We start from the raw sequence: 24,618 nt of genomic DNA on the forward strand, positions 1-24,618 counted from the left end.
CTGTCCTCTTAGCCAATCAGAGCTACAGGAAGCTGGTCAGGAGGCGGGCGCTACGTACAACCAATCCACACCACCGGATTTTCAATCCAGCCAATCCAAGCGCGCAGAGCGCTGACAGACACAGCATTCCTCCTATCAAGAGGCGGGCAGCCAACAGCTCTTCCGCCATCATGGCGGCGCCCTGTGCATAAGGCGATGTCGGGCCGAGGCGTTTGGCTCCGGGCTCGAGCGCGGCTGCGGCGCTTCCCCGCTGTGTTGGCGGCGTGCGGGGAGCAGGTGGGGCCCGGCCTGGAGCACACACCGGGACACATAGGGGGCTCGTTGGGATGTAGTGACTCCGGTTGTTTCCTGTCCCCGCTTTAGGCCGCAGCCTACGGGCGGTGCGTGGCCGCGGCATCGGCCGGGAACGCGGAGCTGAGACGGGACGCGTGTGTGAGGGAGTTCTGGGCGCTGCGGGAGTGCTGCCATAGAGCGGTACGGACCAATATGGGACCGGGATACGGGGCTGGAGCAGCGGCACCACGGGGACAGGATGAGGGAGATGGGTGTGTTCAACTGGAGAAGGTTGAGGGGTGACCTCAGTGCAGCCTGTCAATACCTGAAGGGAAATTACTGCCAGGAAAGGGCTGACAATAGCAGGACACGGGGAAATGGTTTTAAGTTGAAAGAGGGAAGATTTAGGTTGGATGTTAGGGGGAAGTTCTTCACTAGGAGAGTGGTTAGGCCCTGGAACAGGCTGCACAGGGAGGTTGTGGATGCCCCGTCCTTGGAGGTGTTCAAGACCAGGTTGGACGGGGCCATGGGCAACCTGATCTATGGGGATCTATGGGATCTATATGGGGATCTATGGGATCTATGGGGTCTCTATGGGGTCTCCTGGGCAACCTGATCTAGTAAAGGTGTATGTTTGGTGGCCCTGCCAGGCAGGGGGTTGGAACTACATGATCCCTGAGGTCCCTTCCAACCCGGGTCATTCTGTGACTCTGTAATATGGGGATGGGGGAACCGGGACCAGCTCACACGGGTCAATCTGCAGGCAGCAGCAGCGGCAAAGTGACGGAGCTGACCAAGGTGATGGAGCTGACCAAGTGATGGAGGTGACCGAAGTGATGGAGCTGACAGCTGGAGCTCAGGGTTGGCCTCTATTACAACCCCGACCTCAGGCACCTTCACCCCATGCAGCTTTTCCCCATCAACCCGTTTATTAAAGCACTAAAATCAGATCAAAATGCTTCAGCTTATTTTATTGATCCGCACGGTTCCGTCTCCCACCAGCCCCGCTACAGACGGTCCCTGTTAAGGAACAGCCATGCGCTGCCCCTCCTGGGCTGCTGGGGAATGGCCGGGTATCTTTGGTCCTTTGTGTTCATGGAGACAAATGCCAACAAACCCACGATGCCACAGAGACGTTCAGCAACAAACCCACGTTGCCAAATGCACAGCAGCACCACGGGGCAGGAGAGTGTCCTTGTCCTGGGGTGCACACAGCACTGTGAGAAGGGAAGGCTCCTCCTATAGAAAGGCAGATGACGAAGCACGCTGCCACGCTGCAGGCTCCAACACTGAGCAATGTGCTCTTGAGCCCCTGCCTTGCCCAGTCCCTGCTGTGCAGGGCTCCTGCTGGTTGTGCTTTAAGACAGCGCGATGGAGAAGCTCACTTGTACAATGAAGTCCTGAGGGTTAAGGCTACGGCAGTCACGAGGAGACGCACAGGGAAGCGGGGTGGGAGCTCCTGGTGAAGAAATGGGGCTGAGTCGCTCTATGTCTCCGTGCTGCTTTAACTCAAGGATGTCCTTCAAACAACAGGTGCAGGCACACAGCAGACTTTGGCTGCTGGAGCAGACACAAGCAACACAGCCAAGGCCCCATTACAGAACAGCGTGGCTGTCCTACAGGCCTGGTGATGCCCCATCTCTGTCTCCAGGAGGTCCCACTGGACACAAACTCAACGAGGGTAGTTTACCAAAGACACTTTAGAGATACTGATATAAAAACCACCACAGTGATGAGGTCTGTAGACTCCAGGCTGGGAAACGTCAGCCGTTTTAGTGTGAGCTTTGGGATTTGTTTTCTTACATTCGTAAGTCAGGATGCAACAGTAAGGAACAATGGGATGAACCACTGTCTGGGAGTCTGCAACAAACCAGAGCCCTTCCCGTCCTTGCTCATAAAACACATTTTCAGGGGCAGAGCACTGATATCTATGGATGTAAAACACAGCACGGAACAAGAACACACAAAACAAACAGCTCCATTGAGTTACAGAGAAGAGGTAGGTATGATTGAGCCAAGCCCCTCGAGTCCGCCCTTTTAAGCCACATGTTTTGTTCTTAAATTAGTTGCCCCTTGCAGAAAAATCAAGCTGGAGAGGAGGCGGTTTGCAGCCCCCCGGCTGAGCTTTGAAATGCACTTTGGACTGAAGAAGTCGAGCTTGAAAGCAGAGATGAGAGCGTGAGCATTCACAGAGGGTGAAGAGAGAGCAGAGCTCATCATTATTGCTAGTGTGTGGCCAACCAATTAAATCCCTGGGAGTAGAGGCAGCACAACAGCAGCGGTTGTGCCCGTTTAAGGCAGCATTTCTACTAAACTAGGTCCCTAAACCACAACTATCTCCTAAACAAGCAAGACTAACAGCTCCCATTTCAAGAGAAACACCAAAGCAATTAGCTAAGCCTGTCCTCAGCTCAATCTGCCTTGGTGCTAATCCAGAACGAAACCCTTCACGAGTCAGGCATCTCTCCCTGCCCCAAAGCCCTGGGTGGGAAGGACCCAGAGAAGCCTCTCCAAGCAGGCAGGGGAACCTCATGGACAGACACCTCGGCTCTGAAGGGGGAGCTGAAAGCTGGAGGGAGAAGGCAATTTGATATGAACAAGATGTTGAAAACAGCCCCTGGAAGCTGGCAGAGAACCAGGTTCAATGGCAACCTCTGAAAGCCAGAAGACAGTGGGAGTTTTGCTTTCACGGTTGTCACCTCCTCAGCTCCCTACAGGCACACGAGGGGATGGGTTGACCCTGCAGGGACTCCAGGAGCCCACACAGCACTTGCAGCTCCAGGAGACCCCACGGGTCACACGCTGCATCCAACAACACACAGCTGGCTCGTGCAGCAAACAGCCTGAGAACTGCAAACAGCCGGAGAACTGCAAACAGCCGGAGAACTGCAGCCTCCCCTGCAGAGCCTGCCAGCCTCGCACCCGTGGCCAACACCCTGAGCCACCCACAGCGCACGGCCACCCTCTCACATGCTCCCATCCGCCTCCGTCATCTGCTTGATCTGCCGGCTGTGGACCACCTGCTGTGCTCCCTCTGCCACTTGGTTCAGCCGCGTCTCCAGAGCGCTGCGCAGGTCGTTCACTTTCACATCTGGAAGGGGGTTGAGGCCAATAAAGACCCCCGCCCCCTGCACGGCTTCCTCCTCCTCCTCCTGGCGAGGCAGCAGGTCCCGCCTCCTCCTCCGCAGGTCCAGGTCCACCTGTAGTTTCAGGTCCCGGTTCGGTTTGACGTCATGATCCTGTTTTTGGTCCCCAGGGACAGCAGCTCCTTTCTCCAGCTTTTGGGCAGCAGCGTTCTCAGGGCTCGGTTTCTTCTCAGCACCATTTGCCAGCCCTCCAACCACACGCCTCTGCTTGCCCTGGAGCTCTCCCTGAGGGTCCTGGGCCACATTCACCACCCTCTCCCGCAGATCCTCTTCCTTCACCTGCACGTTGCTGGCCGGGTCCCCCCGTGAGGCTGGTTGCTGTTTATCAGCCCCTTCAGCATCTGCAGCTCTCAGATGCTCCCGTAGGTGCTGCTCACTCCCTGCCATGTTCCGTTTATTCAAGGAGCCCAGTGCAACTGCCAGGTCTTTGGGCTCCACCTGACTCACTGCTTTGGCTTTAAGGTCTATTCCCGAGTCTCTTTCCAGACTCTTTCCTGCTACTCCCTGAACTTTGGCAGCTCCCAGCTGTTCTCTTTGGATAGGAACTGTAGCTGCTTCCACAGCTTTCAGGGAATTCTTGTGGACGTCTCTTCCAGCTTTGGCTTCATGACCTCCTCCTGCATCCTCAGCCAAGGGCTTCTTAACTAGGTGGTTTCTGGCTGCTGGAACACGTTGGGCATCTCCGTGAAGGGGATCCCTGTTCTCTGCGGCGTTTCTAACAGCTCTGTCAATCTCCTGTTGTGGCACCTTCCGCTCCTTGGGAGGAACCCCAGGAATCTCACGCCTGTTTCCAGCCTCCTCCAGCCTTCCTGCAGTCACCCTGCGCTGCTCAGCTGACTCAGCAGGCTGCCCACCTGCGCCCAGCACTGGGTGCTCCCGTGCCTCTTTACCGAGTGGCTTTGCAGCAGCTTCTTGCTTAGCTCCTAGGTTCTCTTCCTCCTTACTCTTGGAGAGAGGCACAGCAGGCTCCTGTTGCGTTTCTGCTGCAGAAGAAAAACTGACATGTACAACCTTTTTTCTTACCGAGAGCAATAGGTTCCCTGCTCCCATCATGCTGTGCATAACAAGGGACTGAAGAATGAGATCACCACCAAGGGCCAGGTGGGGAAATAAGGTGAGATGTGAGCAGGAGCATTATCTCTGCATGGGGGATCCCCACCCTGGAACTTAATCAGACACAGTCAGGAATGTCTTGCTGCAGACTGAACTCTGCCATGTGCTGGAGGGACCTGGAGCTCCCCCAGCCTGATTTTGGAGCTGCTCTGAGCAGTGAGCAGCTCACAGAGGGGCTCACACTCCCCAGTGGTTTCCTTACCTTGTTTTGGCTTCTCCTCTCCTCCCTCCTCCTGCCTTTGCTGGTGGATCTCCTTGTGCTGCTCTTCAATCACAGCCAGCAGCTTTGCCTGCTGATCAAGTAGCTGCTTTTGCTGCACCTGCTGTTCTTTGATCACCTGCAGCAGCATGGCGTGATCCAGCATTTTTGCCTGCTCTGCTTCTAGAAACAGAAAAAAAGAAAAAAATCCATGACCCTAAATCCACACTACTCAGCTGTCAGTGCTGGAGGGACTGCAGTGGCTTCCTTCAGCTGGAAATCCTGATCTGCAAATGCTGCTGGGTGAGCTGACCCCCAGCCCTCTGGAGCAGGAAACACCATGGCATGACCCTGCACAGCTCTGGCTGTGGGCACTGCAGGAGGGCAGCAGGGGGCCAGCAGCCTGCGTGCAGCTCCAGGGCAGGCTGCAAACACAGCACCAGGCAGCAGATCCAAGCACTGGGACCGGGAATCCTGCCCACCAGTCCGACCCTACGGAGAGAGTTACACAAAGCAGAGCACAGGCTGCAATGACTCAGGTTGATTCACTCGCTGCACAACATGCACAAAATGGTCCCAGTGCTGCACTGCTGCTGCTCTGCTCTCAGGAGCCACTGGATGGATCCCATCTGCAGAGCATGGGTGTGTGGCACTCACCTCCCACACCAACCAGCAGCTTTTCCCCCAAACTCGAGGTGTTTCTCAACCATTTTGCCCCAAAGGAAATAATGTCAAAATTAATAGCCTGTAAAATGCCATCTAAATTAAAACGGGATGCAGCTCACGTTAATCCCTTCCCAGCACACGCCGCCTACCCCTGTCCTGCTAATCACCCACAAAGTGATTACGGAGAAGTATTTCCAGTTCACGTTACAGTGCTATTAGCTGAGGGCCTCCAGAATTCCCCTCTCACTGTGCTGCAGAATGTGGGGCTGCGGGGGGAGCGCGGCCTTTCAGAGCACAATTGACTCCTCGCGATCTGTTTATTTTTCTCACTTTGTTCCAAATAAACAATGAAAGCATTTCTGCCATCTCCCCTTCCGAGCCTGCCGGTCCCAGCGCAGCATGGGAACAGTTGGGTTGAGAGCAGGCGAAGGTTTAACGCCAAATCAAAGCGTTTCTGGCTGAGAGCTTCGCAAACACGCGGAGCTCCGTGTTTGTGTGGCACACCTCTTCCCCGCAAACAAAGGCTGTGCTGCTTCCCAGCTCCCCTTTGATGTCGGGAAGCAGACCTCAGCCAGCGCTTGGGTTGGGCTCTAACAGGCACTCCAGCAAAACATCAACAGTCATAAAAGCAAAGCACTCGGGCTCACCCCGCCGAGGGCAGCGCAGCCCCGGGGTCACAGCGTGCTGCCAGGTGGGCACGTGGCCCCACGGAGGGGGCACCCCGGGCTCCCCGCCCTGCAGGGCACCCAGCTCTGCCCATGTTTTGCAGAACCCAAACGGCCTCACGCTGGCTGTGCTCAGATGGAGTCAGTGCTGCTGGCAGGGGAGCAGCCGTGACTCACGGCCTCGCCGTGCCAGGGACTCCTCCAACAACGTGCCAACCTCCGCCGGAGGCGTCAGCTGCAGACAGGCACTAATTGCTGCCGTCGCCGAGGTGACTCTGGCCCCAAGCTATGTGCTCAGCAGAGCCAGGCCTGGCAGGGCTGGCACGTTCATCCCGCAGAGGAATCCTGCACTGGCAGCCCACGTTCTGCACTCACCCTCCAGCTTGTTCTCTGCGTTCTCCGGTTGCTTGTCCTCGCCGTTCCAGCTCTCCCTCTGCTCCAGCTGCTGGGGCTGAGCTGGCTCCACGCGCTCCGGGAGGGGCAGCTCTGGCTTCTCACCTGCAGATGAACAAACCAACATGCGCTGGCATCGGGGAGGAGCTCACGGTCCTGTACAGCGACTCAGTGTCACACCATCCCTGCCCGTGCCAGCACAGTTTATATTCAACCTGATGACTGCAAGGGAAGTAATAAAATAATAAAAAAAAATATTTAACAATCTTATAGACTCGTGGCAGCGAGCCAGTGCTAACTACCTCAGCCAATTAAAATGCACAAATGGCTCTGAGTCGCTTTCAGATGGGCACTTAGCAATGTGTTACCTGTCAAGATCTCCCAGCTCCGCATCCCCAGTGAGTTGGGAGACGCTCAGGAACAGCACGGCACCTGACATTTAGCAGGCTGGCAAACAACTGTTTGACAGATATTACAGTAGCTGTCAAAGCCACCAGATTCCTCCTTTCTGCCAGCAGCAGCTGAAGGGGCTGTGCATGCTCATACACTCATCTTGTGAAATCAGAAGGAAACACCGGGACGAAGGATGGAGCAAGGACACTCACCGGGGGCACATACAGGACCAGAGGGAGCTTACCAGGGTCTGCTTCCTTCTCCAGGGACTTCACCACCTCCTCCGCCTTCCTGGGGAACTGCAGCTTTGTTTTCTCCCCATCGCCTGCAGCCTCAGCATTCTTCTCACCGGCCAGCATGGCAGTTCGAGCCTTGGCATCCGGCGCTGCTCTGCCTGGCTCCTGCTCTTTGTATGGCAGCCGGCCATCCTTCGGCACGCTCACCTCCGGGGCGTTCTTCAGATTCTTTACAGGTTTTTCAGTCCCTCCCTGCGCGTGGCTCTCAGCAATCACTTCTTTCCCTTCTGCCTCTTTCTGGGGATGCAGCTCAGCCGCCTTCGGTGCGTTCCCTTCTTCTCCTCCGAGTGCCTGTTTGTTCTCCACTGAGTCCTCACGTTCCCGCCCCATGTCCACCACCACTTCATCATGTGGGACGGGCGGCTCGTGGCGATGTGCTTCCCCCATGGGCAGGGCGATACCTACAGCATATGGCAGCAAGGTCAGGGCTCACGGTGTATGTGGCCATGCCTGGGTACCCACTGCCCCCCGCATTTGCTCCCTCATCAACAGGCTGCACTCATAATTAGTCCCAGTAGCATCATACAGCGCACCACCTTCAACCCACCAGGCAGCCAGCAGAGATCAGGACCTTTACCCAAAGCAGTCCCAGAGCTGACGGCCTTTCCCCACACCCCTCCTCACCTTGGTCGGGCCGGTCCAGCTGCACTTTCTCCTCTGGCTTTCCTCTCTCCTCGTCTCTCTCAGGTACCTCCATGGGCACTTTGATTTGTGGCTGCTCCATCTCCTCCTTCTCATCCAGCAGTTTGGGTTTATGGCGGTCATCCTCTGCCTCCTCTACCACCGGGTTCTGCTCTGGAAACGCAGCACTGTTAGTGAAAGGGGTTATGCATGGCCGCATCGACAACCCCCCGACAGCACCCAGGTGGTTGCTGTGCCCACAGCAGCCCTGCTCCACGCGGCAGCTCTATTTCCCCCAGCGCCAGTGAAGCGGGTCCAGGGCTTTGTTCTGCTTGCTGCTCCTTTCCTCAGTGCAGCAGTGCAGAGCCAGAGCTGCTGCGAGCCCGAGCCGCCAGATGGTAGCATCCGCCTGGGCTGCCCGCTGCATGGCTGTGAGCATGGGGGAAACCAGGGGGGGCTCCGCACAGCCCCCAGCGCCCGCCCATGCTGGGAGCACACCACAGAGCAGCTCCGCACCTGTTTTGGTACGTATTCCTTTCAATTTTCATACCGGTGCAAGAGCATTTGCCCAGCCCGGCTGATCACCCTGGAAGAGGAGGGAAGAGAGCAGCGGGTTTTGGGGAGCAGAATGGGAAGATCGTGAGGACAAAGCCCCTGTGGGAAGGACCAAAGTGTTGGGAGAGAAGGCACTGGGACCATGGAGCACGTTGCTCCATAGGACACAAGCAGAGGAGGAAACAATCATTTCCCAGCACTGAAGTTGAACTGCAGATTTTTTTTCCATCCAACAGAAGGAAAAAAAAAAAATTATCTTCTGTAACAAAAAAAATTCCCAAGTCTCTCCCCCCCCTTTCTGCCCTCCCCCATGCGATTTCCTTTGGGGAATTAATTCTATAAACATCTTTCAATTTTCTCCTCCCCCTCCACAGGGCTGGTGCGATTTATTACAAGATGAACTCATGGGAAAGAAGTGATTGCCACAACTTCAGCTGCGTGGGCCTTACCCAAGCTGGGGAAGAAAAAGGCCAAATCCTGGCCCAGAAGGAGCCGTGCCAGAAGCACGCAGGGCTCAGCCAGAAACCTGGAGTCCTTGGCCCTGAGTTCTGCCCCGGCCGTGTTCTGCAGTGAGGGTGGGAGGAAGGGATGTGGGTGTTCTGAGAAACCACAGCCTATCCCAAGGGTCTGCCTCCATAGAGGGGCTCCCCAGGGCTCAGTGGTCAGGGCAGGATGCTCCGTGCAGAGAGCAGGGGTTGGTGCCCACTGCTGGATGTGCGCCCTGGGAAGCAGCAGGATGCAGGGCCGTGCAGGGAGGTGCTCAGTGCTGCTCCCACCCACGTTCCCAGTGAAACCTTGGCCCAGCAGCAAAACATTATTGACTCTATTGGAGGAAAGGCGTCCTTCGTTGGTTGGCGGAGCGGGAAGATCGCTGTGTACGGGGGAACTGCGTCGTGGATGAAATCAGAGCTGCAGAAAGCTGCAAATGCAGAAGGAAATCACAACCAGAGGTGGCCGTAATGCAAAAAGGATGTTGGAGGGGGGAAAAGAGAAGGAACAAACAGAACAAATCTGGGAGAGAAGGAAACTGTGCACGCTAAGGGGAAGCGGAGGAGTTAAGGCAGAGCAGGCGCAGTGCCCGCAGCCCGTAGTGCCATGCCCAGTGTGCTGCAGCAGGTGGAAGCAGCCCCGCGGCTGCAGCAGCTCCGTCGTAAATCAGGAGAGGGCTCCCACGGTCCGTGCTCTGAAAACAATGCGGGGAAAGGCAGAAAGAAAAACAAAACACAAACAAAACCCAAAGTCTCCATGCCATAATAAGACAAAGTTGCCTCTAAGCCGTCATTTGCTCAGCAGGAAACAAAATTAAGTTCATCATCAGGGTGTGAATTAACGACCTCGCACGCTGCATGGAAATCTATGAGGGGCTGTATGTGGTTTGCAGAGAACAATTTTGCTCAGGATGTGTAATAATCACTCTAACTGTCTAGTCGCCCTTCAGGTCCCTTTGGAGAGCGTTACAGTAATGCTGTGCCTCTTAATGTTTTATGAGCGGCGTTGGACTTTACAGGCAAAGGCTGAGAGGCTATAAAAGCTCCTCGGCTTACAGCAACACGCCCGGCCCTGCGCAGGGCTCACCCGCAGCACGGCTCCGCTCACACTCACGGACGTGGGGGGGCTGCTGGGGCTTTCTGCAGCTGATTTGTGAGCGCGTGTGCGCGCCGATGTGTTGTGGTTTGCCAGCAGCCTCTCCAGGCTGCAATAAAATTTCATGATTAGCAGCCTAAAAGCTTCCCTTCCCCCTGCTCCTGCTTCGGATGGGAGCAGCGGTCCCAGAAAGGCATTAAATCCCTCCTCACGTGGTTTTTTGCAGCTCTCTCGTCCACCGTAGCAGTGACCATGTTGGGTTGTGCACCCATGCATCCCATACGCACCCTGCTTGGGGAAGGGGGAAAGAGAGCACGGACAGCACAAGGAGACAGAGAGCAGCACCCCTTGGTGACAGCAGCCTTGGGACACAGCCTGCCTGAACTTCAGCCCAGCAAAAAGGAGCAGCCCCATTTTACAATAGGAGAAATGTGGGGATGGAGGGATGGGAGCAAACCAGTCCCCCAGAACCCACTGAACCCCAGGGGAAGGAATGGAGTGGGGCTGCCCCACACAGCCCTGAGCACACGGGAGCCCCCAGGCACACACAGGCACCGACCCCCGGCCAAGCGGCGCCCATGAGAGCTCCCCCCTGATGGCTGAAACGGTGACAGATTTCACAAGGTTATCAAATGGCATCCCTGAAATTAGTTCACAGTTGTCTCCTGACGCACCAGCAGTAAAAACGAACCCAAATTACAGGAGGCTGATAGTTCCTTTTCTGTGTCACAGGCACTATTAAAAGCTCGCTCTCACAAAGCACCGGGGAGAGCTGCAGCAGCATCAAGCTGTTCCTACAGCGATTAGGGGCTGTGCATAATCCATGGCTTGCACATGTTCAGGGCCACTCCGGCAAACAACGCAGCCATCGCCGCTGGCGGAGCTGCCCCAGGATGGGCTCTTTTTGGGGTCAATGCAAGGCATCGAAGCGGGCAGCCCGGTGCCACCAGCACCCGTGGGGTATGGGATGTGTGGGGCTGGTGGTGCAGCGGGGAAAGGGCGCGTTGCATCACGGCGTGAATCGGGGCTTTGTTACCAACATTGCACAAGGCGAGGAGAGGCAGAGAGCGACGCAGCAGCAACGGAGTAAGGAGCTGAAAAATATTACAAAATCTTAATCCGCCCCGTGAGACCCTCTAGGGTGCTTTCAAATACAGAGAGAAATTGCCTAATTAGCCTTTTTTTTTTTCCTATTTTTTTTTTCTTTCCTCCTAATGGATAATTGCCTTCATGAGCTTCCACAGGCAGCTTAGCAACCTTTTACCATCCGCACGCACGCTGCATGGTGCAGCCGAACGCTTCTGAAAGGGGTTTTATACCTTTCCCGAAGAGCTGCTGACAGTAAACCTCAAGCAATACAGGCTGGGGCTGTAATGGGCACTTGGGTGTCGTTAGTAAAAACACTATTCAGAGCTCGCCGGTCAATACGTGTTCACATAAAAGGGCAATGTTCTAATATTCATAATCCCAGGGCCCACAGGGCAGGGCTTTAATGAAAGTCTGCACAGTTCTGGGCTGCTCAACATCAAAGGGGCCTGTAAAGCTCCCCCTGCACGCTGACAGCAGCAGGCAGACGGCGCGCGGCCACAGCTCCCGCATGGGGACAGGCAGAGCCGTGCGTCCCCATTGCTGGGGCACCGTGCTGCCAGGTCCTAGGAGGGAATTCTTTACCCAGGGGACGGTGAGGTCCTGGCACTGCTGTCCTGAGAAGTGTGAGTGCCCCAGCTCTGGAGGTACCAGAGACTATGGATGGACCCTGGGCAGCCTGAGCTGAGCCACAGCACAGCTTTTGGGGCTCAGTGATCTTTAAGGTCCCTCCCAAGCCAACCATGCCGTGGTTCTGATTCTTTGACACAACCCAGCAACCAGCCTCAGGTAGTGCAGACACTGCAGAGCTCAGAGAAATATGGGTACAGCAGGGCAGACACCGGGCACCACGCAACCACTGAGTGCAGCTCCCCACAATGCTTCACATGGAGAAGAAGTGGCAAAGAGATAGAGCAGCTCCAGCGGACACCATCCTTTATGGGACTCCTTTTATCCTCCCAGCCACAAGCATGCGTGTCATTAGCGACTCCTCCTGAAACGAGCAGCTGTTCTTTGGCCATTACTGCTCCAAAATTAACCGAGACGGAAGAATTCAATCGCATCCCTCCTCCCAGCCCTGCTGAGCGCACACGATTAAGGGATTGAGAGCATCTTTTGCTCAGAGTTCATGGGCAGCGCAGCGCCTGGGAAGGCGTATGCATCTCGGGTGAGCTGTGAGAGCAGAGGCAGAAAACCCCTCAGCTGCCAGGGACGCAGCGACCCAGGAGTGAATGTTATCGCGGCAGCACCGCTGTCGGAGATGCTCAGAGCTGCTCAGCAGGAACCCAGCCAACAGCAGGGAGGGAGGATAAGCTCCAGAAGAGACAGCCCTTCTCTCGCTTCCGTTCTCAATCTCGGCGAGGATATTTCAAGGCCCCCAAAGAACAAAAAGCTTGAGCAGAATGGAGCAAAAATAAAATAAAGAAACAGGACGCAGGCACAGAGGAGGGGCAGCACGAGGTCAGGAGACACCTGCTCATGGTGGCCTTGCGAGGGCCCAGCCTGCAGCTGGGGAAGGGAGGTTCGGCTGTAATTCCATCAACAGCCATGGTAAACAAATAATAAATAACGTGGACCCATAAACAAAGCTGAGGCATAATCAAGGGCTTTGTCTGAGCTAAATCCGAATCCAAATTTATAACCTCACAACCAAAAAAAGTCAGTGCCTGTAAATTTACATACCTTTGAGCGGCGTGAACGGCTGGTTACAGGGAGCATGATGTGCTGGCAGCATGCTGGGAGCAGCCCTGGTCAGCCAGCACTAGGCTGTCCTTGTGCAGGTCACCTTGTGGGGACATCCATGCTCTGTTCCCACTAAAGGACCCCAAAGGGACCATGTCTTTCCCAAAGGCAATCCTGGAAGCACAGCCTTCCTGGAAGTTACCCAGTGCTCACCACAGGCGGAGCTGGGAGCAGAGCTGGAAGCACAACTCAAGCAGCCACATACCTGGGAGTTTGACAGCATCCTGCTCCATCCTGTCCTCCTCTCTCCCGAGGTGCTCCATGCCCACCACTTCCGTCTTCACCGGCGTGTCCTCGGTGGCAGACAAGGTGGTGTAGGTGCTGATGATCAACATTCCCAGGCCAATCCACAAGATGATCTGCAATGGTCAGCAGCTCTGGTTAGCACAGCAAAGCAAATGATGCTGCGTAGTATTCTGCATGCAAACAGTGCTGCCAAACAACTCAAAGCTCAGTGGAATTACCCATAGCAATAAGAGAGAGTTGAGGAGAAAGGGAAGGGGTGAAAAAGGAAACAGTCACAATTGGCAGAGGTTTGTTTGTATTTGGATGGAGGGACACAAAATGACACTTTCAGATGCTGGAAGCTGTTGTAAAAGACAACCCCTGTATCAGAAGAGTTCAAGAGGAGGTGGACAGGGCATCAGAATAGAAAAATGCACATGGACAGGAGTCCAGCTGCATGGGAACATTGTCTGGCATTCTGAGCAGCTACACTGCAACACTGCACAGTCTCTGGCTGAGAGCAGAGGTGCCCGGCCTGTTCATAGGCCAGAAGGTTTACCAGGAAACTGTAAAGAATTCTTATCTATGAAAGCAAGATGTCCTTGCACAATGCTGGTGGCTAATGCTCCATGAATGGGGTAAAAGCTAGGAAGAATCTGCTAAGAACTAACTCAGAAAGCTGAGACTAAAGAGAAGAAATACAGCAAGACAGAACCTGGATCCTGTGAGGGGAAGGACTCTGTAAGGAATTCCTCTGACTCAGAAAGGTCTCATCCCTGCCTTATTCCCCAGAATCCTCATCCTGCAGCACGTACACCGCACTTAACAAGAGGCACAGCAAGAGGATGCAGCTCAGCGTGAGAAAAAGCAGAAACAGCCACTGGGGAACATGAACAGAACAGGAGCTGCCACGGGCTACCGGAGGAGGGAGAAGATGGGAAATAAAAGGGGGAGCCCACAATAGAAAGGTGAAGTCCAAAGGGAGAGATGGGGCTGGTGCTGGGCTCCCCATTGCTGTAGGAGTGGGGTCAGTGTGGTCAGCGCCCACGAGACGCCTTCGGAAGGAAAAGGGATCAGCAACACGGCCAGGGAGCAGAGGGCACATCTTAGAGGGGCTGCAAAGGAAACAGAAGCACGGGCTGCTCCCGGCCCCACGCACAAAGAGCAGACATCCTGCAGGCAGGGAGCAGCAGGCAGGTCCCTGCCCTTTGCTTCCCCCCCTCGCTCGACCCACGGCCCTGGCAGCAACGCGGCTGTGCCGACGTCCTCCAGAAACAACAGCAGAGAGGAAGAGCATTTCCACAAAGAGGATGTATTCTGGTGCCACAGGAACCAGGAGCCATGTGGGAGAAAAGGGAAACCATAGGAAACGGCTGAAATCACTACTGGTTTTAAAAGGGTTTTTGTTGTTTCTTATCTTAGTAAGGAGCCACAGGTTTGAATTAAGCCCCTCTGATTGTTCAACATTTAGAGTTCATCTGGGAGCTTCCCAGGGGCCGGGCCGCCCCACAACCTCCATTCTTACCCAGACCAAGAAAGCTGCAGACCCAAATGGAGGTCTGCAATTCAACTCCATTCCACTGAGATACCTACGGTGTGAAAAAAATAACAGGGAGGGAGTTGGTGCTCAAGGGACCACCAGGACCAACCCCTGGAAGTCACAGGAACAGCAACGTGGGCTGCAGGGACTCAGTGGTGTCTCAAGGAAGAGCAGAGGCAGAAACCAACCACCCAATGCATTTGGGGTGGAGAAAGTGGAAGAAGCAGAGGAGCTGCAGTGCAGAGCAGCTCTGAGCCAGCAGCTGTTCCCATAGGGGGAATCTTCTCCATCCCTCTGAGACAAGAAGCTGGGAAACACAGAAGGGCTCCTGGGCACGGACTCTGTGCAGGAGGTACATCCCTCTGGCTGCAGCCTCCTCCTGCTCGCAGCTCCGTATGCCAAGCACCCGTCCCTGAGAGCAGCACTGGGGCCCAGCCGGGAACTCGGAAGAGGAAGTTTATGCATCCGTTTCCTTTGCTGCCTGCTTTCTCTTGGCCGTGCTTCCTCCCAGAAGAGAGCTTGAACTTTGTACAGCAGTGTCATTAGCTCAGAGCATCTCCTCTGACCACGCCTGAGCCAGCAGCACGAAGCAAGAGCTGAATTTGCCTCGAGTGACGAAATCTCCTGACCTGTGTTGTTTTGGACACAGTGCACCGAGGGACGGTGTAAGTGCAAAGGAATGCAGAACTGTGTCCCTCCCTGGCTCCTCCACCACGACAGCAATGCACAGCACTGACCTAAGGCAGAGAGGGGAACATCCCACCACGCAGCAATGAGCAAGCAGCAATTCCTGACCCAAGCAGCCTCCAAAGCTCCTCTTCCCTAAGCGGGACAGCAGCAGCAGCGCGGCCTCCCAAGGAGGGGCCTCTCAGACACACGCTTGTGTCAACACTGGGAAGCCAACACCTTCCTGCTGGAAGTTCAACACTGTGTTTACAGACCTGAGCGCGACCTTCAGCGGTGTTCTGCCAATCCTCCCCAGGGCAGCAGGACACAGAGCTGCGCCATCACAGGAACGTGCTGCAGGGAAGGGGATGCTCCTCCCCAACTCATCCATGGCCCCGCAGGGCTCTCTCTGAGCTTTTAACTCCCTGCCTTGCTGTCACTGCTCTCCCCCTTAGCGTGCCATACCCAGGCTGATCCCAGCTGCAGCCTGACCTTCATGTTAGCTGTGACAATTCACAGCTGGGTGGCAGAAGCCAATGTCTGGGACTGCCCGCTTGCCCTGCAGCCCTCATGGCTGCTTTCAGTGCTGTATCATACCTTACGTTGGCATCACCTTCCCAGCTCTGCAAAACCCAGCTCCGGTGCTGCCAGCTGCTCCATGCTGGACATTGCTGGAAGACAGAAGTGGCCCAGCACACATGGAAGAAACACTACAAGAATCTGAATAACCCAACAAGTCAAAGAGCTGGATTTGAGACCTGCTGCTTTGGAAACACGTTCAGGATGGTGCAGGTGGGGAGGCAGAACGTGTACGTGCATTGTTCAGGCAGGGAAAAGTAGGGAGGGCCAGCTCTGCCCAGGGCAGCTCCTTCTCCCCCCAGACTGCCACTATTCACAGGAGCACATTTTGATGGAGTGCAGCGCCTGGATCAAAGGAAGCAGGAATGAAGGAGGAGACCAAAGAAAGAGCTACGGGGTATGAATAAATGAGTCTCTGCAGAAGGCCTGGAGGGACAAGGAGAGGGTTGGGCCCCGGTCTCAGCTCCCAGAGCTGAGGCATGGAGTGCTATGCAGCCGAGCGCGTTCCTGAGGACAGGTGTGCCCTTGCTGCAGCACTTCAGAGCATCGGTCAAAGCAAGTATGCAAACTTGACAGGTCATGGATCATTCAAGAGAAGGCTGGACAGCTCGCTAGCAGCCCCTTCAAATGCCAGGGTAACCCGGGGGCTGATGCTTCAGATAAGCCCTTATTCCTCTGTGGGATTTCTGCAGGACAAACACCTTCTCCAGTCCTGCAAGCGGCATTTCAGGTCACGCATTGTGAGCGCCCCAGCGTTCAACTGCGGGCAGCTGAGAGTCGCCTTGGGCAGCCAGAGAGCTCAGCACACCCTGAGTGCAGTTTCAAGGCACTGCAGAGAAACGTTCTGGCTCGGCCGGAATAGAAAGCAATACTTGAAAGTGCTCTTTGTTTCCCTGAAAAAATCCAGGCTGGCATTCAGACTCCTGCTTGGGGTTTCAGTCAAAGAAGTTAGGACCAAAGTGTCAGAATTCAGAGTGAAAGCTGGAAAGTTGGACTATTTCCTCGTGTCAGAGAAAGCGTGGGGAAAGAAAAAAAAGCACCCTGCTTAAAAGCTTCACATACGTTTGCAAACCCACAAGTCATTAAACTCAGAAAAAGCCATTAGTTCTGTAGGACCCACAGAAATTCTTGCTCTCCCTCTGCTGACTCCACAGTTTGCCCAAAACCTTATTCCCAGAGCAGCGTGGTGGTGGCTGGGGATGCTGGAGCACAGGCCTGCTAAAAGGCCACAGATTCGGTCATTGTTAGATAAAAAACAAAGCATGTTAATTTTGACCCCATAAAAGAGCAGTACTTGCAGAACCGAAGAGATCAAGCCCAGCAAAGAGCCACTTTGTTTCAGTCCCCGAGGAGGCCAATTCAAACTGGAGCAAGAGGAAAAGCTCAACTTTTAATAGCCTCTGAACGACCCCAATCTTTTAAAGATCAATTCCTGAAGCAACACTTCTACGTGTGTGTTCCTTTTTAGTATTATTTTGGTTGAGACCAGAGAGCTGTAGGTCAGCAGCAAGAACCACATCGCTGAGGAGCCCTGTTTATTTTACCCAGCCCAGGTAGGCTGAGATTTAACGTTTTATAGGCTGCCTGGATTCCCCAGTCTGTGGATACAGAACCTGGAGCCCATCAGAAGGCAGACTGGAGGCAGCATTTTACGCAGCAAATGAAAGCTTTGCTCGCTGCTTAGAGGGATATAAAGAGCCTCTGTGCAAAATGGGGCAGCCATACACTGAGCCAGCCCTGTGAGCTCTGAGCAGAACAGTCCCACCTGCGACAAGAGGCTGCAGCAGGGAGCACGGAGCAGCTGCCCTCCTGTAGCCACATTAATGCTGTTCCCAGGCTCTGCAGAGAGCTTAGGGGGATGTCAAGCAGCATCACCACTGACCTGTGAACAAAGTGCATTCTTGTGGATCTTCTTGTAAATAAGAGCTGGGCAGATGAAACAAATCAGGCTTCCCATCGTAGCACCTGTCAGGCCCAGGACTGTTTCCACTGGCAAAGAAGAACAAGAGGAGTCAGCAGAGCTGTTCTCTTCCAGAATCACAAGCACAGCAGCTCTTGGCAGCTGCCTGCAGTACGAGCCCAGCCATCCTACCCAGCAGAGCCAGGAAGAATGAGCACTGGGCAGCTTTCCCCACACCCCTCACTCACCATTAGGGATCATGATGCCTCCTATCATGGTTCCAAACACGACAGCCAGCGTCAGGGCTTTAAAGCGAAGTGGGGGCATGTAACCCCCCGCAGCAAAGGTGCCATCTTTTTGCTGGAAGAGAAAAGGTGGGAAGGGGAGAGAATGAACTGAGCCCCTGTTGCACATATGCACAGTTCCAAGGCAATCACCCCTCAGGCTCTGCCAGTGGGGTGAAAGGAGCCAGGCAGACTGAACAGGGGCAGTTTCATCACCTCCGCACTGTGATCTCTGCAGCAATGAGGTGGGGGGGGCAGCTAGATGTACTTGAGTAGTTTTAATATGCAACTGCATCTGAACCTTCAAAACAAGACTGATAGGAGGCACGCAGCCAAAGCTGCTGTTTCCATCCTGCCCCAAATGCGAACTGCACAGCTGTATCCGAATCCTTCTGCCAGTGATGCTGCTGTGAGTGGCCCCGAGGCTGAGGGCATGAGAAACGAGCACAGCTGACAAGGCAGGAGGGAGCGCGGGCACTGGGAAGAGCTCTGGTTTTGCTGCACTGAGGCATCCCCAGCACCTCCGGGAGCAGGGCTATTCCCACCGCATTGCAGTGCGTGGGCCGGCTCCTCCGACGTGACGGAAGACACCCCAGCTGGGCTGCAGAGGATGAGCAGAGCTGCGGGGGAGCTGGCGATGCTGGAGGGTTTCCAGATGCCCTCCATTTCCTGTCCCAGCCCACGTTTCCCTGAGCAAGAGGTGTGGAAAGCACAGGATGCCACGGACCCACGTGCCCCTGAAAGCCAGCGGGTCCCCACGCTCCTGGGCACACAGATGGGACACAAAAGCAAAGTGACACATTCGGAGCCCAGGGGAAAAGTGAGGCTTCCCCAGCACTTCCAGCCCTCCACGTCCGCTGCCCCGCTCCAATAGCCTTCCCCCACCCTCAGATTCTCCCAACGTGAGAAAAGAGCCGGGGGCTTCTCACAGGCAGAAGTGGCATGATTTAGAGCTATAAATTGCTCGAGTTTTATTTCCTGCCCTAAGAGGTTTCTATTTATGCAGATACACAAAGGCCTCAGAACATTCCCACAATCTCTTACTGTTATTTACTGAATACCATCGGCATGCTTAGTGCCGTACAATACACAGAGGAGAACACGCTACTGCCACAAGGGACTCACAGTCTAAATCAGACAGACCAACTATAGTCACAGTGGCTGTCTGAAGATCTGACCCTGGGAAAGGTGAATGTGTGGGAGAGGGCTGTGCTGCACTGCAGCTCCGTGCTGTGGGCAGACACTGAGAAGGGGACATCTGAACCCCGAGAGGAGGAGGCTGTGCTCAGAGAGCTACTGACAAGGTGGGGAGATGGGAATTATGGTATAAGAGCAGGAAGGAGAGCAGGCACACAGAAGAAATGAGGCTAGGCTCTGAGGCCAGGAACAGAAGCTTGAGCTAAATGCAAAGCGAGATTGAGTTGGCCAGCAAAAGGATGCCAGCTGGAGCAGCAGGAAATAAGGAGGCTCCTCTGTTTCCAAAAGCACATTTCTCCTCCTTTGTGAGGGAGAGAACCAACTCAGGTCTGAACTGTGCAACACTTGTACATGAGAGTCGAGCAAGGAAGCAGCAGCCATGTGAGCTTGGGGGCAGCAGAGCAGGGCAGGCCCCAGGCTCACGGCCCCAGCACTGCTGCCCACGGGATTCCTCTGCAGAGAGGACTGGAAACTCAAAGCACCGCGGATTAACCACTCAATAGAGCAGAATGTACAGACTGCCATCAGCCTCCTGCTGTGCACAGCAGGCACTTAACCTGCAGTGGGAGCTGAGCATTTGTCCCTCCAGGCAGCAGTACCCACCCACCAGTCTGAAACGTGCCATTGCCATTGTCAATGCAGCCCCACAGAACAGAGGAACAACTGTAGCCCAGGTCAACAGCCAACAGCAGAAGCCAAACAGTCACAGGAGCCCTTCAAAAAGCAAGTTTTTAAGGTGCACACCAAGGCAGCTCCTGGCCACGTGAGAGGGACTTACCTGCTGCTCAAAGAGAAGGGTGTTCAGCGCCTGTCTGCATGGAAGAATCATCATCGGGAACCCCACAGCGACCGACATCATGAATCCCACTCGGATCATCTCCGTCACAAGGTTGGAAGGGAAGTTCATCAGGACGTTCCCAGCAATGGCTTCGGTGTAACTCACATAGCCAAAAAAGCCCACCTGTCCGGCAGGAGGGGGAGGTGAGCAGGGGAGCTTGGACTCCAAAGCACATACACAGCTGCTCTCTGCAAAAGGGTGGTGGGCAATGACTGCCCAGGAGTGAGGACCTGCTAAGGAGGGAGTGTGGGGTCACCTCCATAGGGAGCCTTCTGGGAGCCCTGGCTGCAACACCCCCCCAAAGAGTTGAGACATTTTTCTCCATTTCATTTTGCTTTCAGCAAAGTATCTTTGAGTATAAATACAGATAAGGAGAAAGCAGCCCCATCTGGAGACAAATCATCCTCCCCATTGCCCCTCCAGAGCGTGACTTCTGGCAAGGAAAGAGAAGGGGAAGTTTCTTACCGTAATATAAAAGGTGGTGACCACGTTTAGGGAAGAAGCAAAGATAGAGCTCATGATTTTAACGGACGGCTCATCCAAGCTGTCATAGGTAGGCAAGACCTGACTGTTGAAAAGGGGTAAATTATTAGAGGAAAGTTTCCAGAAAGAAGGTAAAAAAACACCCAAACTCGAGCGCATTCCCTGCCTCAGCCCAGCAGCAAAACCTCCCTGACACCTTCCCCCTATAGAGCATAAACACTCGCCGCTATTCCACAATTTATACTGCCGATGCCAAGAGATTGCAGAACACTCATAACTCTTAAGCGTTGCAAAAATATTCCTGCTCTCCCCACCCCACCACGTGGAGCTGAACGTGTGATGTAAACATTTGGGTTCAAAAAAGTGTTGCAAAATTAATGGCCGTTTGCTCCGCTGAGCACCAGTGGCACCAGGCCAGGCAGAGCACTGAGATTATTGTTCTTGGAGCTCTCGGCGCTGATAATTAAAGTAACGCAGTGTTTACAAAGTAAAAGCAGGAAGAAGGTTGGAGCATCACACTGTCTGAAGGAAAAGTTAAACAAACAGAACTAAATGCAGCGCTTGTCATATTTCGGTGCTGCTGCTGGAGCTCAGTTTGGAGAAAGCCGGGAGTGCGGATCGCATGGGATTCGGGTACTTACAGCACGTGGAATGTACTTTTTGACATCAGATGCATATTTTAGCAACTCATTAACGTCTGGTTATTTGAATTCGAGTGGCTACATCCAGGCATTGCGATACTGAAGCGATCAAGAGGAGGGGGAGCACCCAGTGAGATGGAAGGAGGGATCCCCAACTCCAAGTGGGCAAAAAAGCCACAAACAGAAAGTGTGTCAGGCAGAGGAGCAAAATCCTTAACCCCTAATACCTGGGCTTCAAAGTGCTCTGCACGGATGGAGCTGAGCACCTGCACGAGGAGCCAAGCATCCCACTCTGCTGCAGGGACTGCCTCACACAGCTCCTCTGGACACAGAGCAAGCTGCCTGCAGGGACTGACGCTCACAGGGGCAGTGAGCACTGATTTGTCCTATCCCCACTTTCAGCAGAATAACCACTGGCAGAAATAAGGGGTTTCCTCCTGCAGAGCCCTCCTGACACCCTGCAGGGCTCAGTTACACAAAGAGGCTGCAGCACAGGGAGCCCCGAGTCCTCCTGTTCCATCCTCAGCCCTGAAGCAGATTCCCATGCTGCACACCTGTGGAGCAGTGACCCACTTTGTGAGCTCTGCAGCAACAGGCCAGATTCTAAAGAGCCAACAGGATCGAACTCCTAAGTAAGTTAAGGTCAGCTTTTCAAGGTATAGCAACACCACCTTTATTTTTCCTTACTGTATGTATTCTGCATTTAGATGCTGAAGGGGAGGGAGCTTTGTTTCAAGTCAGAACTATGTATTTTTTAAAAGGTTTAACAAAAATCAAGCCTATCCAGCTGAGAAGAACACTCTTATAAGGACTGCCTGGGCTGGGGCAGCACATTGCCCCAACACTTGGAGAAAACACACTGTTTTTGGTTTAGCTTGCCACGTAAGTGCTGTGATGGAGTCTATATTTAGGTCCGCGCATGCTGGTCCAGACCAAATGATTTCCCTGCATTTCCAACTCCCAGCAATACTGTGCTGGGGACTGTGTGGCTACCACATAAAAACCTCCCCTCGCCAGATGTAATGGAGACATTATCAGCAAGGCTGGAACGTGCTCGGGTGGGGACCAAGCTGCCAAGAGAGCCCATAAGTGGAAAACGCTGATTTGGATCGTGCATGTGGGTGTAAACACAGCAGTCTGAACAAATTTTATCTGTCACATTCATTTGCTGTTGGCATGCTACTCGTTTGCTAGAACTACAGGGGGGAAAGCCCAGCTCTGCCAGCCTTCCAATTGAGGATGGTCTTTTCCGTGTCCACATTTGGATATATGTTTCTATTTAAAGCCTGTTACTATTCTGGCTGGGCACGTATTGCTCACTTGCCATTTTGGTGCAGAAGGTAATGCAGCTAGAAATGTGAAAATAGCCTGCTGTCATCCTGCCCTCCTTTGTGCCAAAGGAAAGCACCGTGAAAAGCAGGTAACTGGAAGCATGCAAACAGCTATCCAAAGTCAATGACTCTGTGGTCCTCTTCTGCATATTTGCAAAGGGATTCAGGGAAGCAGAGGGCATGCATCACCCTGCAAGGGCCCTTAGGAGCACACAGCTGGTGTACCTCCCTGGTACTGATTCATTCTCTACAAGAAACAGGGGAAATCCATTGCTTATGCAGCTGTTCCAGAAGCAACGTGCATTACACTGCGGAGCTGTTTGGCCCAAATGATGTTACGTTGCCTAAGTGCAATAACTCCCAAGTGAAACACAGCTCCCTCCCCAACCTAGGTAACAAACGGGGTCACAACTGAGAGAGATGCTGTACTTCTGCAGGTTGTAAAATACTTGGATTAAAATAAAATAGGAAAACAGACTGTACGTATCCCGTGCAGATCCTTATGTCCCTCCACCCTCACAGAAATGCTCTGCACACCACAACTGCCAGCAGTGGGAAGGGTGGGTACTTACGACTGACAGGCAAAAGACATGCCAAAGATGGGGATGCAGCGAAAAATGCCCTCCCAGCGTGTGTAACTAACTTGCTGCAGCCACTGCCCACTGAAGAGGCCATGCTTGAAGGATGACAACACGATCTGCAGCCAAGAGAAGGAAAAGGGGTTAAGATCCAGCAGGAACACCAGCACTGGGACGCAAGGCAGCACACAGCAGCTCAGTGAGAGCAGTGGCCCCTGTACCATGGCCTACTCTCAAATGTGGATCCCCCACCAGCTCAGTGGGGACAGGGAGAAACTTCACAAAAACAAGGGGAGCAAGGCACCCAGCTCAGGCACAGGGGCTCTTTTGCCACTGACAGGGAAGCTGGCAGCCATTGGGTTGCACAGGAAACAGAAGGTAAATACGTCTGAATGCCTGTTTATAATATCGCCTGAATAGGGGTTTTCTAATCCCCAGAGATTACTTTTAGTGCAGCCAACTCTCATGAAATGTTGTGGTTTTCTTAAAGGCGCAGCTTCTGGAACACAGTAGTTTTGTGAAACACTCATTTACAGTTTCCAGCCTCATTACAGCTCAGAACTGTAACGCAGCCCAATCTACTTTAAAAAAAAAAAAGAAGAAAAAGTTAAATACGTGGAATTTCCACTCCTCCCTTTTCTTTCTTTTGTTTCAGTTCTTCCAGGCCTGAAATTTGGTGGAGACAGGGCTGGGGCTCCATGATCAAGCAGCCTGAGCATCAGTCTCCACCTCTCCGTACATGGTGCTATACAACGAAGCTTGGCCAAGCCAAACAGAGCGAGCTTTGGATAACCCTCAGCTTACCCGACTTGATCTAAATGGTCAATAATCCATTTATCTCAGGAAAGGAAAACGTTTCTAGAAAAATCTCTGAGGAAATACGCTCCATGTGTCAGAGCTGAGAGCTTAGGAAGTTTCCAGTGCAGGAGAAGCAGAAACGCAACCACTTGTTGCCTGCAAGACATTCACCGTGGGTTGCAAAAGAAGCATGCAAAGCACACGCTTGTGTTCACAACAAGAAGTGCCTGCCCTCTGCAGATTACAAGCATTGAGGTTTCATGGCAAAACACAAAAGCACGATGAAAGCCCTTGTGTTTCCAGGCACTTTTCCCCACATCTTCCATCCTCTGATTTCAACTTCGGAGCTCTAAATTGTATGATAGCAGCGAGCAGAAGAAACCACAATTCGATTTGCTCGCCACCACAATCCATCGCTTTGTAGTGGCACACAGATCTGCCATCAGCTCCTGCTCTGTGCTCCCATGAGCACAGAACACAGGCAGCAGCTCAGCCGCTGTGCCAGGCCCTATCAGTGCTATTTATCAGGAAGGACACATTACACTTGAGCCTTGCACCTGCGAGCTGTCCCCATAGGGCACACCATGAACACCTGCGTCAGCCCAGTGGGGAAAACTCCCATCATCAATACTCACCACGAACATGAACACGGTGTAGAAGATGAGAGCCATGGCGCTGAATGACTGTATAGAGGCCATCATGTTCCTCTGGAGGCTCAGGGGAAGCACAATGCACAGGGAGACGGCGAAGAGGAGCACGATGCGGAAGCTGCCAGACACCTGGAATGGGACCAGCAACACAGAGCACACTCAGAATGCCTCACCA

At 53.8% G+C, this 24,618-nt stretch overlaps 2 protein-coding genes across 3 annotated transcripts in view; one reads left to right on the top strand and one right to left on the bottom strand.

Moving 5' to 3' along the window:
* Positions 1-164: 164 nt before the first annotated feature.
* On the top strand, positions 165-1,223 carry NDUFAF8 (NADH:ubiquinone oxidoreductase complex assembly factor 8). The gene is made up of 3 exons (XM_015879950.2): positions 165-276; positions 364-474; positions 1,037-1,223. Exons 1-3 carry the CDS (start codon positions 196-198, stop codon positions 1,055-1,057), a joined length of 213 nt encoding a protein of 70 aa, XP_015735436.2. The 5' UTR covers positions 165-195; the 3' UTR covers positions 1,058-1,223.
* Positions 1,224-1,229: 6 nt separating this feature from the next.
* Positions 1,230-24,618, bottom strand: part of SLC38A10 (solute carrier family 38 member 10) — a 30,248-nt gene continuing 6,859 nt past the window's right edge. The window contains exons 5-16 of one of the 2 annotated variants that reach the window (XM_015879949.3): positions 24,429-24,572; positions 22,990-23,114; positions 20,428-20,530; positions 19,903-20,085; positions 17,892-18,003; positions 17,626-17,732; positions 12,939-13,092; positions 7,769-7,939; positions 7,093-7,545; positions 6,438-6,560; positions 4,735-4,914; positions 1,230-4,399 (exon numbers count right to left, since the gene is read on the bottom strand). In XM_015879949.3, coding sequence (XP_015735435.2) covers positions 3,240-4,399; positions 4,735-4,914; positions 6,438-6,560; positions 7,093-7,545; positions 7,769-7,939; positions 12,939-13,092; positions 17,626-17,732; positions 17,892-18,003; positions 19,903-20,085; positions 20,428-20,530; positions 22,990-23,114; positions 24,429-24,572 — 3,015 coding nt within the window. In that variant the 3' untranslated portion in view covers positions 1,230-3,239. Of the gene's footprint in view, positions 4,403-4,734; positions 4,915-6,437; positions 6,561-7,092; positions 7,546-7,768; positions 7,940-12,938; positions 13,093-17,625; positions 17,733-17,891; positions 18,004-19,902; positions 20,086-20,427; positions 20,531-22,989; positions 23,115-24,428; positions 24,573-24,618 lie in introns of both variants that reach the window. The other variant, XM_015879948.3, reaches the window with a different exon arrangement.

Source organism: Coturnix japonica, chromosome 23 (assembly GCF_054131305.1).
Source record: "Coturnix japonica strain WE chromosome 23, WE-NBRP24, whole genome shotgun sequence".
NCBI lineage: Eukaryota > Metazoa > Chordata > Aves > Galliformes > Phasianidae > Coturnix > Coturnix japonica.

What these genes read in the sequence shown, in the direction of transcription:
- NDUFAF8 (XM_015879950.2), top strand. Translation starts at nt 196, where the DNA reads ATGTCGGGCCGAGGCGTTTGGCTCCGGGCTCGAGCGCGGCTGCGGCGC. An exon ending in TGGCGGCGTGCGGGGAGCAG is followed by an intron (nt 277 to 363) that starts GTGGGGCCCGGC and finishes TCCCCGCTTTAG; the next exon opens with GCCGCAGCCTACGGGCGGTG. An exon ending in GGGAGTGCTGCCATAGAGCG is followed by an intron (nt 475 to 1,036) that starts GTACGGACCAAT and finishes GTCAATCTGCAG; the next exon opens with GCAGCAGCAGCGGCAAAGTG.